The 16,052-nt window shown below is 38.1% G+C and overlaps 2 protein-coding genes across 4 annotated transcripts; one reads left to right on the top strand and one right to left on the bottom strand.

Annotated features, from left to right (window-relative positions):
- Positions 1-3,331: 3,331 nt before the first annotated feature.
- On the top strand, positions 3,332-9,631 carry fgl1b (fibrinogen like 1B). The gene is made up of 7 exons (XM_053476009.1): positions 3,332-3,574; positions 6,059-6,260; positions 7,666-7,825; positions 8,263-8,360; positions 8,442-8,530; positions 8,630-8,820; positions 9,054-9,631. The coding sequence occupies exons 1-7, from the start codon at positions 3,515-3,517 to the stop codon at positions 9,235-9,237; spliced, it is 984 nt and encodes a 327-aa protein (XP_053331984.1). The 5' UTR covers positions 3,332-3,514; the 3' UTR covers positions 9,238-9,631.
- On the bottom strand, positions 9,628-15,836 carry LOC128505524 (thrombospondin type-1 domain-containing protein 1). 3 transcript variants are annotated; one of them, XM_053476007.1, is made up of 6 exons: positions 15,700-15,836; positions 14,738-15,068; positions 14,385-14,525; positions 12,270-13,229; positions 11,897-12,058; positions 9,628-11,781 (listed from the first exon to the last, which is right to left on the bottom strand). In XM_053476007.1, the coding sequence occupies exons 3-6, from the start codon at positions 14,443-14,445 to the stop codon at positions 10,328-10,330; spliced, it is 2,637 nt and encodes an 878-aa protein (XP_053331982.1). In that variant the 5' UTR covers positions 14,446-14,525; positions 14,738-15,068; positions 15,700-15,836; the 3' UTR covers positions 9,628-10,327. The 3 variants fall into 3 exon arrangements, with proteins under 3 accessions (XP_053331982.1, XP_053331981.1, XP_053331983.1); XM_053476006.1 differs by having other exon boundaries at positions 14,815-15,068; XM_053476008.1 differs by having other exon boundaries at positions 11,897-12,055; positions 14,815-15,068.
- Between the last annotated feature and the right edge of the window lie 216 nt (positions 15,837-16,052).

Here is a 16,052-nt window from a genome sequence, read left to right as displayed (position 1 = left end):
AGTGACTCAGTTTTGAAAACGTTTGGTTTTTCCCAGTGAGACGTTAATTCGACGAGGGGTTCAATCTAAACAGACTAGAAAACAAAAACGTCAGTGGTTTTAAATATATTTATAGTAAAGGAATTTACAACCTACAATTACCAAAGTTACATGTTAGTTGAATTCTTATGGTTATTAGCCTCCCTGACTGGTCATTTGTTTCATCGTCTATAACACTTTATCGTAGAAGACTTGAGGCCGGCTACCAATCCATCACAGGGCACTCCAGACAATTTGGAAATACTAATTAGCCTAATCTTCATGTTTTTGGACTGTGGGAGGAAACTGGAGTACACAGAGGAAACCCACCATGCACAGGGAGAACATGCACACAGCCTTGAGGCGAGAATCGAACCCAGAACCTGGAGGTGCAAGGCAACATTTCTAACCACTAAGCCACCGTGCCACCCTGCTCATTCATGCAAATGTGTTTAATCCAAACCTCATAACAGAAAAAACAGCTAGGGAGTAACACACACTGCACTGCATACTACTTGTATAACCAGTCTCTTTCGCTCTTTCGCTCTTTCTCACGCTCACCGATCAGCCATAACAATAACACCACTGCCAGGTAAACTGAACAACACTTATCACCTACTGATACACCAGCAAATTCTTAATTTTCACCCAAGGCCAACCCTATCATCTTCAATCCAACAGAATAGCCAATTATCTGATAAAAGTCAGATAAAAGGCACCGATGCCTCACACCTCCAGGATCCAGGTTCCTGGTGTTCCCAGTGAATGAGCATGTGGTCTGTGTATGTGTATGTGCCCTGCAATGGATTGGCACCCCGTCCAGGGTGTACCTCGTGCCTTAAGGCTCCTGCGATAGGCTCTAGGCCACCGCAACCCTGTATATAGGATAAAGCGGTATCGATGATGAGTGAGTGAGTGGGTGAGTGAGACAAAAAGGCACCAGAACACCAACTGTACTACAGCTTACTGTGCATGGGGCCCAGCATCTCAAGAACCCAAAGCTGCCAAACAAGCCTCCAAACTCCACATAGCCAAATCAGACCAAGCACCCAGGGGATGCACTGAACAAACAAGGTAAATCCACAGAAGCCCCACTCTACAACCCACAGCACCCAAAGGAACCGTTGCCAACGTCCTGCTGCCAGACACCACAGCACACGCCAAGGGCCCTACTCCATGCTCCGGTGTTACAAGTGGAACCAATATTAACAATATAGGGTATAAATACCTAATATTTCACTCTTACAGACTGTTCAGATTCAAACTTGAAACGCTGCAGTACAAAATTTTGTCAATAACCAGTGAGTTTCTTCTGCGGAAAGTTTGGAGGTAGAATGTAGAATGTAGCAGGCACACACAATATAGCATATATTCAGACAGTAAACTACATTTTATTTAAAAGGTAAACCTTTATAAAAATGGCACTGAACCATTTGGGATTCTAAATAGTCGGCTCTTATGTTTGAGCTGAATCCTGTGATATGACTCACTGAAAAGCTTCGGAATTCCCATCACTACTTCCCTAAGAGCAGAATCCTGAACCTCCCCCAACATTCTGTTAACTCAAACCAGACAGCATGGTCCAAGAATTTTAGTGGCTGTTGTCTTGATATGGGTAAAAAATTTCTGATTAACAATTTAAAAAAGAAGAAGAAGAAGAAAATGAATCACCATTTGTCTTTTTAATGCATAGCAGGCAGGGTTATGCATCACAGAGAGAGAGAGAGAGAGAGAGAGAGACTGTGAGAGAGAGAGAAAGCTTTTAAATACATGCACTTATTGTCCTTGTAATATAATACATCTTAGTAATCTATTTTAAATAAACCTATGTTCACAATTTTGGGCAACAAATAAAATCAAAATAATGTGGGAAACACTTCTCGCCTTTGTGTACAGTTATTGCACCATATAGTTCTGTCAGTTACAGTATGTGCAGCCACAAAACCAACTGATTAATTGACAAGGTCCAACCATCCTGTGTTTTAATGTGGACAGCTGTGTGTGGGTAATAGTCTTGGAATCTTTACTGTGCAACTTAGCGGTCTCTCTATACACATTTTACTGCTAGATTAAGCTTTTTGTCTCTTTTCTGATTTTTGAGAATGGGAGTGACTCTAGTGTTCTTATACTGAAGTTGCACATTTTTGCAAACTTATGCCATAAAATACAAATATATCAGCATAAATGTATCAAATATTCTCATTCCGTTAACTAAAAGCTTTTGTTATGAATGTTATGAATAAAAAGGCTATTCTGTTTAGTAATTTATGGAAGTTTATAATAGTTAAGGCTAAACACTGTTTCTGTTTCTTTTTGCTCCAAATATGCTTATTTAATACATGCTATGGGCAAATTACATGTTTTACTACATTGATGCATGTTTATTAACAATATAATGAATGTATTTCTCAGCTTATGTCACAATATTAATTTCCATCCAGAGTAGCATTTTTCCATTAAATCATTAATATTTAAGAAATAATATGTTATTGAGCCAGGCTCGATTACTGTCTCTGTGTGCATGGAGTTTGCATGTTCTCCCTGTGCTTGGTGGGTTTTCCCCCACAGTCCAAAGACATGTTAGGCCCATAGTGTGTGAATTTGCCCATAGCAAATTGCCCATAGTGTGTGAATGAGTGTGTGTATTATGTCTGTGTGCCCTGCAATGGATTGGCACCCTGTCCAGGGTGTACCCTGCCAAGAACATTGTATTAAAACTGGTTAGGTTTCCCTTTGCTTTCAAAACAGCCTAAATTCTACAAGATATAGAAAACATTCCTTTGAGTTTATAGCCCAGGTGGACCTGATCACATCATGCAATTCATGCAGGTTTTGCTGTCCATTTTTGGTGTTGTGCATTGTGAGATGATTTTCTGCTCACCACACCACATGCAGAGTGGTTATCTCAATAATTCTATCTATCAGCTTAAACCAGTGTGGCCAATTGCTGTTGACTTCACAAAAAGTTTCAAAGATTACTGTTAATAATCCCACACACATACTGAATTAAGGCAAATTAAAAACACAAATTTGCTACAGAATTACAAAGAACAAACATAGGCTTTTTAATGCAGGATGGTTTATCTTTGGACTTATTTGTATTTTTTTATTTGAAATATTTTAGAAAATTATTTTAGTGATTGATTATAGTATTGAAAGCATTTTAGTTTGTTTTTTAAGAGAAAAAAGACCAGTGGAATGTAAGGAATGGAAAAGTGGTGCAACACCTTCTTTGATTTAACGGAGACCATGCGGAACTAACTGATCTATAAATAATAAAAATAAAAGCCTGTACGTTCTGAACCATCAGCATGTGGAGTACAGTTCTTGGAAATGAAGCTACCAGTACGCATGTTACGGTCTACTGTTTCCACTGCCATTGGAATCTTAACCATCTTAAAAGACGCAGATTTTAAGATTTTAAAAAGCTGTTAAAACAGTGGTGGAAGTGTGTGCACATTCTTGCCCTGTCTTTGAGTTTTTTGATTTTGTGGCCATGTCTGCGGTGATTCTCCTTTTTATGGTATACATTACAACTCTGCCATCAGCTGGCTTGGTAAGAAATATTGTTTTTTTTTTGTGGTTATACATCACATGACTTATGGTATTACTTTTACTCTGACAAATCAAGTGTTATTCCAAAAGGTAAAGTTAAGTAAATTAGGGTAATTTTTGCAAATCATCTAAAATACTTATGTATGACTTTCAAGTGTATGTTGATATTAAACTCCGTCTATTTCCAAAGGTACTGTAGTTAATGAGGTCAATCTCAAAACCTAAATGTGATTTTATATTTACAGATAATGTCACAGTCCAAGACAACCCTACTATTACACTGGTAGTAAAAATGTGCCACCTGTTCAATCAGAAAACTGACATACCTGTATTGAATAATGCAATGCAGATGCTTTACACCAGTTTGAGTTGACAATAGCATAACATGGAATTTTGTTAAAGTAAAAAGTACTTCAGTGGCCTTTTTTGAATAGAAAATGTGGATTTGCAGTAGTTAGAGTTAAACAGTTTTATCTACACATTGATGAGCAAAAATGACATAAAGCAGACATTAGCTATTAAAATTGTGTAATGATGTAAAATAATGTAATTTGATTATTTAAATGTCATATTTAGGTTTGTATTTTATTTCTGCTTATTATTTATACTTTTTTTTTTTACAGTTAACCTTAGAATAAGTCTTAAATAATTAAAAACAGAAAAAGACATCTCTAAGCACTTATAATTTTGACAATAAAAAAAAAATCATATATAACATTAAAAAAGTATAACAGCATTATATCTGTTACATCTATGTAAAATGTAAAAAAAAAAAAAAAGAAAAGGAAGGCAGTGTGTGTGTGTGTGGGGCGGGGAGGGGGAAGGGGGTGGTTAGTCAGTCAGAAGTTGGACGCTCCTGAGAATTAAAGTACGCGAGGCATGGCGCCATCTGCTGGTGAAATCAAAAAACAAATTTACCACACGAACAGCCCTAAACAGTATGATATGCAGTGAAACGCTTATACGACCGAATTAAAAAAAAAGAAAATCGAGTGTTTAAAGAGAGAAATATGATAAATATGAACTAAGAGAAGATTATAAAAAAATATAGAAAAACTTTAGCTGGTAAATTTACAATATGTACAATGTTACTACTAAATATAATTGAAATAGAAATGTATGAGATGTTAGGTGTTGGTTGTGTTGGTGTGTTAGTAGGAATGTAGGGAGAGTGTTATTGTGTAAAAAAACAAAGAAAACAGATCAAAAAGTTTAGTCCTACAGTTACCTCTAATACATTTTTTTATTATTTTTTTCAAATTTCAAAAGATATTTCTTGTTTTTAAATCACTGAGATATGATTGGTGGCACGGAGGATTTCCTAAGAATCAACAGATGGTGCCTGGCTTTTTAGTATTATAAGCCAAATATAACTGATTCCTTTTGGGATACTGGGATCAAATTTGGCCTGTCTAGCTTTTGAAATTTTACCCAGTTCTGTACTTTTGTACTTTAAAACGTATGACTTAACCTGGCACATAATTAAACAATTATAAACTTAAAATTATTTATAAATAGGTATAAATTCTAATTGCGGAAGCAACACAAGATTGGTTGTAAAGCCTGAGGGTTTAGTTAAAGAGCATATTACTAGCAAATAAAAATGTAGAGGGCTTTTTTCCAAACAAAACCCACAAAATTGAGGGTAGAATATTATTTTATGTAAAAGCAGCCTAATAATATATTAGAAAATCTGCGTTAAGCCACTATGAAGTACCATCTCTGATTACTTAAATAAATGGAAAGGTTCGCTTTTTTTAACCATTCCATTTTATACAACGGAACCTTTCCATTTCATAAAAAGTTGCAAACAGTTTAATATATGGAACTTAAAAAAACTTTTAAATGAAATCATAAGCATACATTCACTAAAATCTAGGTAGAATATTTATGTTAACTGCACTGATTTTAACTAACTTAATTTGGTAATCTACTAAAAAAAAATTCAGCAATCACTTAATATAATTCCTAAATATTATAAACCAGTCTACTTAACGTAAAAGAAATAGTTTAACGTTTACACCATAAAACAATGTTAACTCTATACCCAGCAAATTAGCCAAACAACTTTACCCTAAAACATCTGAAATAATCACAGGGTAGTCAGATTAAAAGTTAATGGATATGACATCTATAACATTAGATCATCCATGTACAATGCACTTTGAAACCAGAGATGGCAGATAAAATTCCTTCCCAAAAAGGGGGTGGCTCTCAGGGCAGTTGATAATGGCTCAATTGCAAGAGCAGATAACAGAAGGTATTTATTTTTTATTAATAAATCAGCAAACAAACAAACTAAACAAGGTTTCCTAATAATTATTCGTATAGTTAAGGAATCTTGTGCTCTCACAAGGGGTCCCTTTGGTACAATCTCTGAAATGAAAATCATCTGTTAAAGTGTTCTTTTTTTTTTTTTTTTTTTTTGTATTGTAAATGTGGAAACCCATTATTATCCATAATCCGTTGTGTTGTGTTAATTGAGACAGAGGATGAATGTCCCTTGGATTTGTTGGAGCTGAAAGAGAGCATTCAGAAACTTCATTATGAGCTCTTAATCGGGGACTGGAAACTGATTTACCTGCGTACACACCGCCGCTTCAGACCGGAACCAGAGTATAAACAGGACAACACAACCTTACCAAGTCTGCCAAACACAGGAGGAAACCTGCTGGTTTATGACAAAGGTGTTATGTTGGTCCATTGTTTTTTTTTTGTTTCTTTTTCACAGTTATTTTTTTTATTTTAAATAATGTTTTGTAGATAATTATATTGTTTAATGACATCAATTTTATCTAGCTGCAAATGTATGGGGCAATTAGGCCAAACCAGAACTTTTGACTTACAAAATAAAAGAACATTTGCAAATTTAAAAATCCCTTTATTTTTCTATATAATACCTTGGAAAGTTTCTAGAAAGAACTTAGAACGTAAAAAGACTGCTTGCTTCATGTTATGGTCACATGTTTTGGCACTGGCCTTCCAGGAACCCCTTCAATGGTCCAAACAGATGGAAATTGCTTTGCAAAGTCAGGACTGTGTTAGAGACATTATAATAACTCTCAGTCAAGTTCCTATAATGTGCAAATGGTGCGGATGACAGTGCAAGTATGGTGATTAATTCAGGATGTTTTTTTCCTGAGAGCATTCCACTCTCTGAATGTTTATAAGTATGTGACTACAGTAGGCACTTAGCCGTTATCATTCACGGACTCTCACACGGATGGTAAGGAGTCTCATTACCATCACCTTCTTTCTAAAACATTTCATTACAAGTCCTGTTTCTACTTGAATGGCCATTGTAATAGGATGATTGGCCCTCAATGGCTCAAACTAAGAGTAATAAAGTCAATAACTGCTAACGTAAGCAGCGCACTATGGCACTTAAAAGCAGTGTTCTTACACAGAAGTGGAAACCTTGAGTTTACTGTTAAAATATTTAAAACGTGTAATGTGGTTTTTGGTTTTATAAATATGGTTTGTGGTTTTATTATAGTTTATAAATGTAAAGATTGGCACTTTTCAACCACCTGCTACACGATCGAGTGTTTCACTAAGGGAAGGCAAATCACGCAATTATGCGTAATAGTCAACAGCTGGCAATAGTGCTGCTTTAAATACTACACATCACTGTGGTTAAGTAACACAACGCCACCTAGAAATGTAGTGAAGTAGAAAGTACTTCTATTTGTTGCAGGATGTTGAGTAAAATTTGCAAAGTCTCCACTAATAAAACTACTCCAGTAAAGAACAGATAAGTTACCTTCCACCAGTGCTGAAATGTGGTATGGACATACAATTAAGGTATAGAACAAAAAGCTGTAATGCTGATATAGCTATAGTGCTGTTGATAACAGTGATTAAAAACTTACAAAAATATATTACAATTCTCAGTAGTGATCTAAAATTTTTCCTCGCTGACTTTAATTTCACCAGCCATTTTATACTCTTTCTAAGAATTTCTGTCAGATGGCCCTTGTTGGCACACTTTGAGACACTCGTGCATGGGGTACAGTGTAGCATCAGAGTAGATGACTGTACTGTAATTATAATTATAATTAATGTTTTTGGATTGTGTTTTTTAAACTTCAGATTGCTCTGAGCTATTTGACAGGCTCAGACCTGAAAGTGGGTTCTACAGGATTAGACCAGATGCAACTCTCGAGCCTTTTCTTGTGTACTGTGATATGGAAGATGGAGGAGGCTGGACTGTGTTACAGAAACGTCGCAACGGTAAAGTGGATTTTAACAGGTAGGCTATAACACCACTCCACCATTAATGGGACATTAGTGACCTCTGTATTTCCAAACAAATTGGTTGGCAAACAAGAATTTAAATGTTTGACTGACTCTTTCAGAGCAGAAAGTCCAGGAATTCCCTCATGCGAGTCCATCACATTGCATCATATACGCGCATATTTGGACACTCATTCAAACCTAGGAACAACCTAACATAGCCAATCCATCCACTAGGGTGATTTAGGGTGGTAAGAGGAAAACATTGAGCATTATAATATTGGAGGAATATGTATCTTCCTCAGTATTTTAAGATAAAGCTTGGCTGTCTTTAGGAGAAAAATGTCAATTACAGGATTACCAAAGAAAATATCTAAATTACAATACACCGTCAGGGATGGGAATGTCCAGATAACGTAATACATTGTAACGACTAACCAATAACTTTTTCAGAGGCTGGCAGGACTATAAGAATGGGTTTGGTCATTTCCAATCAAGCAAAGATGAGTTCTGGCTGGGCAATGATCACATTCACTCTTTGCTTCACAGAGGTAGGTTGCTGTTAAATAATCTGTAAAACATTTTATCCCATGTTCATGGAAAAGACTTACTTATGTGCATTTTCCACGAAGGTAAAAAAGTAATGAAAATTGATCTGATGGACTGGAGTGGAGAAAAATCATATGCGATATATGAAAACTTCAGAGTGGCAAATGAAAAGGTAAGCTTTCATATCATTTTGTTATTATCTAAAAAAAAACTTATAATGTTGCATTTGTAGTGTTTCCAATCCCTAAAATACTGTGTCTTACACACACAGGATAAATACAGGCTGTACTTTGGCATGTACAGTGGCCGTGCTGGAGATGCCCTGTCAGGTGGGAGCAATATGGTGGAGCAGTGGTCTGCCTCCCACAGTGGCATGCAGTTTAGTACCAGAGACCAGGATAATGATCGGTACCTGCAAGGAAACTGTGCTATAGAGAACAAGGGCGGCTGGTGGTATAACAGGTAATAAAAAAAGTATACAAAGTGCATATTTAGGGGCCAACGACTATGACATCAGTCTTATGAAATCAAAGTGTGTAAGGACCCTCTTGTTCTTCTAAGGGTTACTATTATTATTTCAAATTTGTTCTCCATTACAGTTTAAACAGAGATTCAGGACATATTACTTGCAGAAAGTGTGTATTGAGACATATCCTTCATGAATAGCAGTTACAGGATGATTTGCTCTTCTCTAGGTGCCATGCTGCCAACTTGAATGGGAAGTTTTATAGAGGAGGGAAGTACACAGCGAAATACGACAATGGGGTGGTGTGGAGCACCTGGCGAGGATTTTGGTACTCCCTCAGACACGTAAGCATGAAGGTGCGGCCTACAGCTTTTATGGACAGTCTCGGGAGTGGAGCGGGACCAGACAGCTAAAACATGACACTTTTTAATGTTCCTGCTCTATGTTATCATATGCGAATTTAGCCGCACTATTATGCAATCCAAACATGCAACAAAAGTACAGAATATTCTGATTATAACCTAGAATTTACATGCATGTGGATTAAAGATATAAAATATTATTTCTTTGCTTTCTGAAATGCAGAATAATATAGTAAGCATGCATCAAGTGCAGCTTGTTGAAATGTCATTTATGAGAAGTGTATATTTTCAAATGTAGTTTTCCTTATAAGGACCAGCCATCCCTATCTCTATCCTTGTAATGAACCCTCTACATTCTAATACTGTACTTTCAATTGCTAAAAAATATACAGTATTTGGGATCTGCATTTATCTGAAGTATAGGCATAAATGTAACAAAGATTGATGAACATGAAATAAATTTATTTACAATGCATAAAGAACATTTATTGCTTTTTTATGAGCTGAGACATTTCTTCCAGTGTAAAGAGACTTTAAACTACTCTGTATTATCCTCTAGACTACAGCCAGATTATGACTGCATTCTTTTAATCCTGATCCCAAAACAAAATTAATATGCACTAATTCTGAAAATTACCAAGATATAAAAATAGCTTTTTTTCATTTATATATAATATATATACATACACACACACACATTTTGTTAAAATATTGTAATTAAAATGCTGCATTAATGCAGTTAAAAATTGCAATAACATTATATTTTTTGAAGAATGTTTACTTGATAAATCCAGCTTGGTCTATTATACAGTATCAGTGTCTGATCTTATGGTGCATTAAAGTAATAGTGCTTATATATAACTGGTTAATTAGGTGCCAATAACATAATAAGGAATATTTGAGGGGAATCTATTTGAGAGGAATCTTTAGATTCCTACAATGTGCACGTTTAATATAATTTGTGATGCTAATAGATTACTAATTAACATGAAATTTAAATATAATAAATTATTCATTTTTCAACTAATCACAAAACTTGTTCCCAAAGCCACTGCAATTATTTTTACTTTAAAACCTAGAGAAACATTCACTTGTGAAAATCCAGCTCTGGAGTTTCTGATCAGGATCTTCTCAGATATAATTAGGTGAGTCCGAGGTCTTTCATTATTCCTGTCCCGACCTCTTCTCCCAAATATCCAGAAATGTCCATCATTCGCTGCTCATCCTCAGTCAGGCCATAGGAGGAGCTGCTGAAGTCCGCAGAGAGTGGGAGGCTACGGCATCGCCCCTTGCTTTGATCAGAGCTAGAGAAGGTGGAACTTCTCTGTCTGTGGTGGCTGGCTGATGAATTGGCTTCTCGCAACTTCCTGGCCAAAAGATTCCGCTGTATGGGTGATGGACCTCTCCTGTTCCAATTTTGTTCAGCCCTTTCTACTCGATCTATTTCAAAAGATGGGACCCAGCCCACTCCATGCCTGTCAGTTACTCGATTTTTTGTTGGTATTGAAATCCCTGAATTAACCATCGCAGGTTTGGATTTTGGAAAGGAATGCATATTTACCCAAGGCTGTTGTCTGTGGTCACTAGAGATTTCAGGTATCTTATATTTAGCTTGAGACCAGTCCCCCAGCTCAGGTATTGTATGCTCCCAAGCTCTGGTTCTACAGCTGCCCTCTGGAAGCTGGCGGGGGGCCACCTGAGTCATGCTCCTCTCCCTAAATGACCGTGGCTTAGTTAACTGCTGAAGGTTGCTCTCATTAAAGCTAGATGTCCTTCTGAAGTTTGGATTCTTAGAAGAACTAAGTCTGTTTCGATCCACCATTGCCACCCAGTCTGCTGTGCGTTCTTGCCGTCGGTCCCGATCACTAATAACAGCTTTTGGAGGGGCCAATAGGGGGTCCACCTTGTGGCTCAGTCTGTCAGGCAGCGTGGCAGAGTTTCTATGAGGCCATGTGGACTCTGTGAAGAGGGATTTTTGGAGGTGACTGATACTGACTTCTTCTTGACTTTCCAGGTCTTGAGGCACTGGTGTAAGACCAGCAGATGTTGAGGCTGTGGCCTCCACCATGGCATCATCAACAGGACTCTGAGAGACATGATAGACTTGTGTGGCTTCTCTGAGCCCTTTCTTTTTCATTTCCTTAAGCTGTTGCTGTGCCAAGCGATACCCAAAAATGGGAGGAACAATCTTTTGACCAGAGGGGGACAGCCGCTCAGGATCCTGGGGAAAGGGCATGGGGAGGGAAAAACTCTGCTGACAGGCCAGTACCCCCTTGTCTGATGCTGCTCGAATAGATACAGGGCATGATTGGCCTTTCTGAACTGCCCCCATACTCTCAGAGAAGCTAGGCCTCTGCATGCTGTGTCCACATATGGAAGCCTCATCTGAGTTCTTTCGTCCACCAGGAGAATGCATAGACTCAGGCCGTGCTGAGCTACACTTTGGGGCATGGCACAATTTTCTCCACACTGTGATGAGGATAGTCACAAGGATGACAGCTAGACAGAGAACGATACCAGCCACAACAACTAGGTTACCTCCAAGAAAGGAATCCACAGCTGGAGGAGGTGAGACCGAAACAGGCGGCAAGACATCTATAGACCACACAATAGGATAGATTTAGACTTCCAGAAAATGTGTTACAGATACAAAACTGAGCTTCTTCAGACTGCAAAAGAATAAAGACATGATCCTTAAGAAATATCTTACCAGTGCAGACCTCAAGGGAGCAAAGTGACTGCTCTTTCACCATGCCAGTGCACTGCATGCCACCACCAGGGGGCAGCAAACACTCACGGACACGTTCTCGCACCCCGTCTCCACAGGTCACGCTGCACCCGCTCCATGTTTGCCATGGGCCCCACATCTCTACTAACAAATCAAATACAAAGCTTAAGCAGAACTGAACTGATTATGCACGCCAGGAGAAATACTATATTTATATTAACTGGATATAATGCTGTTGTGATGGTGGCATATGAGCACTATTGTATTATCTGGAAATAACAGAAATAAATTGAAGTGACCTGATGAAAAAAAAAATCTTTACCACATACAAAAACTTTTTTACAAAAATGCTCACCAGCATTTCTTTGCACAATGATGCACGTCTGTGCCAAACTGGGGGCGTGACTGTAGATGCGTGCATAGTGAAAGCAGTACTTTTTCTGACCAAGATCAAATTGGGAGCAGTTAAATTCGGTCTCATTCTCCCCTCGACTAAGAAATTGAAAGGCAGACTGAGAAGAAGTTTCCTGCTTTGCAGCTGTACTGGCCTCCTTATACAGCAGCACCTTCCCTGTGGTGACCGTGCAGGGTGGATAGAGCAGCCGGACAGACACTGTGCCCTCACAGCCACTCCTGTAGATGTTCTCGACCATGAGCTTATAGGAGAAAATGCGAGATAGATAGAGTGGTCCAGAGGATTTGATGTCCTGCTGGGTATAGTGGGACTTGAGAGCTACTTGGATGAAATCAGCCTCAGTCAGCAGGGAGGCACACTTTATGTCCACATGCTGTGACTTTACAAGCTGGATGTTGTGTGTCGTTCGTTTTTGTACCTTGTCGATGGTGTTCTTCCCAACTGTGTTGTGCTCCATGTAGCTGACCTCTAGATAGAGGGATGCACTGATGTACAGGCAGAAATGGAAGTCAACGTTGGTAGACACAGAAACCTGAAATGCACCAGAGCTGTGGTCGTTGTTAGCACGTTCTACTCCAAAGTGGAAAGTGGGCCACTGGACATGTAATACTGGGCTCCACCAGCTGGAGGTACTTTTCAGTGCACCCTGGTGGCTCTGTTGGTCTAATCTGAAGCTGAAGTTTCCAGCATATGAGAAGGATGTGCAGTCAAACTCCAGAACGCCCCCCGACTGGTTGAATGGCAAACGTCTAGTTAGCACGGTTAAATTCTTATCAACGTCAACCAAATCCATAGAAAGTTCACTGGCTGTCATGTTGCTGTCTGTATTGTAAGTGACAAAGACACTGGCATTGCTTAGAGCAACATGTACCGCGGGCCACAAATGTAGACCAGCCATTGCTGCAAACAGAATAAAACACAAAAAAGGAAGTAAAGACAAAAATAGAAAAGGTAAACAGCTTATAAATGAAAAAAATAGTTAATATAATTATATACAGTACAGTATAAATAACAGCATTCACGATGTTTTCCCACAAACAGTTCCAAAATTGATATCTTCAGAAGATTTAATTCATTTCTATCCTTTAGTCTGTCCCTTTCTTCAGTGGATCACACCTTAATTTTACAGACTTCAGTAATTATGTGTAATTTCTTTACATTGTGATTATACTGAACATCCTTTCAACACTCTTAGCACTATTTGGCTTTTTACTATACAAGTGTATTACTCAACAGGTTGGGGGATTGCTTTAAGGTATTGATTCTCCACCCTGGTCGTGGATGACCCCCAACCACCCCTGTACTGCACATTTTATAGTTTTCCCTGCTCAAACACATCCACTTCAATTCAGAAAAAAAATGTTAGTCAGCTGATCATGTGCGTTGGGAGCTGAGAAACACTGTAATGTGCAAGGAAGAGGGTTGTTCGCCGCTATAGCATTCACTTCGTCTTACCTCTTTTCCTCATATTGTCTCTTCCTTGCTACTGTCACCTCTAGCTTCTTCATTAGGGATCTTAATATACATTTACGTCTGTAAAGTTGCTTTGTTACAATATCTCATAATAAAAGCAATATTTGACTGAACTAAGCTATGGGTAATGCACCCCATAACCTAGGGTATGCATAGTGTTTACATTACTGCAAACCACTGTGCATAACCTATTTGCCCTCCGCCTCCCTTCCAAAACACTTTGTATTCTTTTGACAATAGGCTGTGAGAACCCACTGTTACTTAAGCAAGACATTGTGATTTACGAATGCCGCTACACATAGGTCACTTCCCAAGACAAAAAAATACATAAGCCAACGGAAAAGCGGGCAGGAAAAACACTCCCTCCCTTCTCTTCCTATCTAAGCCTGTGTTCAACTAAAGGACACTGCTTATACTAGACCACCATATAATATCAGGTGTCATAAATGCAATAATTATGCACAATAAATTTATATAGCTATGGACAGAAGCATTAAAACTAAACCTATTTGTAGAACTTATAAAGCTGTTTAGCTAGTGTATTATTATAATCCTTAATTATTTCTTAGTATTTTTACTTACCAAATCCCATAAGGATGAGCAGGAGTAGAAATTGAACAAGTGGGGTGGAACCCTGTATCATTCCGACGCATGTGTCCTCGGTCTTGCTTGATCAACATCACCTTTATTTGTTTATAATCAAACAGCCCTGTAAGTTACACACTATTCCAACAGAGAGCAGAAATTAGAGGCAGTTTTACAATACGCTTTATTTAATTCCTGGTCATTTCTGTCTCAAGACATCCAAAGATAAAAACAGGATTATAATGCGTTAAATGGGGACACCATTTTATGTATTTATTTCATCATCATCATCATCATCATCGTTGTCATCTTTTTCACAAATAAATGAATAAATACATAAATAAACAAACCTACTGGATTAAGAGAATGCCACTAAAGCGCTTATAGAGAGCATGATATCTTTTAGATTTTTTCACTTGCTACTCACATAAACATCTACATCCAGCCCGAGCAGTTTGGTTTATGTATTGAAAAGTCGGTTGTTCTTTTTCCATTTGACTCAGCATTAATCCTCATATTTCGGGGACCCTTATACTTTATACTTTCTGAACAATTCTGGCCTCAGGAATGAACGCATCAGAGTCGGATCTGTTCCTTAAACCAGTGATTCCAATTTTCCAGCTTGTCCGATGTCCAGTAAAAATACACAACCATCAACTCTCCATCTCCAGTGTTCCATCTCTTAAACACACACACACACAGACACACACACACACACACACAATGTGGATGTGTTTTTGTGAAACAGCTTACCATAAACAAATGCCACTATAATTCCTAAATGTGTCGAAAATAAACATATGCACAGGGAATCCACAAATGGCTTATATAACACCAGGATAAACCTGAATGCATTTTTATTAACTTTATTTATACGTTTGAAGACTGAAAAGAAAAAAAAAAGCTCCCTTGTTAGGCAGTGTATTTATAACTCGAGTCCACCGCAAGAGGACTATTTAATTGAATTTAAAGTTGTGGTGAGTTGTGCTATTTAAATGGATGGTCTATACGCCCATTCAAATGTGTGGTGCTTGTGAACGCACCCTCACACGGGAGCGTATACAATGTAACGTTATTTAAAAAAAAAACAAAAAAACGAATGAATGAATGAATAAATAAACAAATTGATACAAAGTGAAAAAATATTTCTTTGATCTCAAGTTTAAACTTGCTAAGCTTACATGTGGAATCGAGTCCATGCTGATATTTTCTGTATTTCACATTTTGCTTGAAATTTCTGCATAAAAGTCAGTTATTCCAACGAGAAGTACAGAGGCTATGAGGTACATGAGATAAAACGTGGTTTACTTACAGCGTGTGTGGTGAAGAGAGACAGGAGCTGTTTATCCGCCGCTTCCAGAGGATCCGGTAGAGGAGAAGCTGCTGAGGCTCGGAGTCTCTCACACGGCCGCCAGACTGGGCGGGTTTCCTCGCTGGCTTTCATTGGATTGTTCAGAGTGCAAGAGTTTTGTTTGGGCGAGTGGACAAAATGTTGGCTTTTAAAAATAACAAAACCATAAATTCACTGCTGTCTCGTGAAACCAAACAGCCTACACTGACCGGACACTTTAATAAGAACATATGCACATTTGCTCGTACATGCAATTATCCAATCAGAACGACCGTCATGTGCCGGTGTTCTATAAAATCATGCAGATATACAGT

Source organism: Clarias gariepinus, chromosome 17 (genome assembly GCF_024256425.1).
Source record: "Clarias gariepinus isolate MV-2021 ecotype Netherlands chromosome 17, CGAR_prim_01v2, whole genome shotgun sequence".
Lineage (NCBI taxonomy): Eukaryota > Metazoa > Chordata > Actinopteri > Siluriformes > Clariidae > Clarias > Clarias gariepinus.
This window is presented reverse-complemented; position numbering and strand designations above follow the sequence as displayed.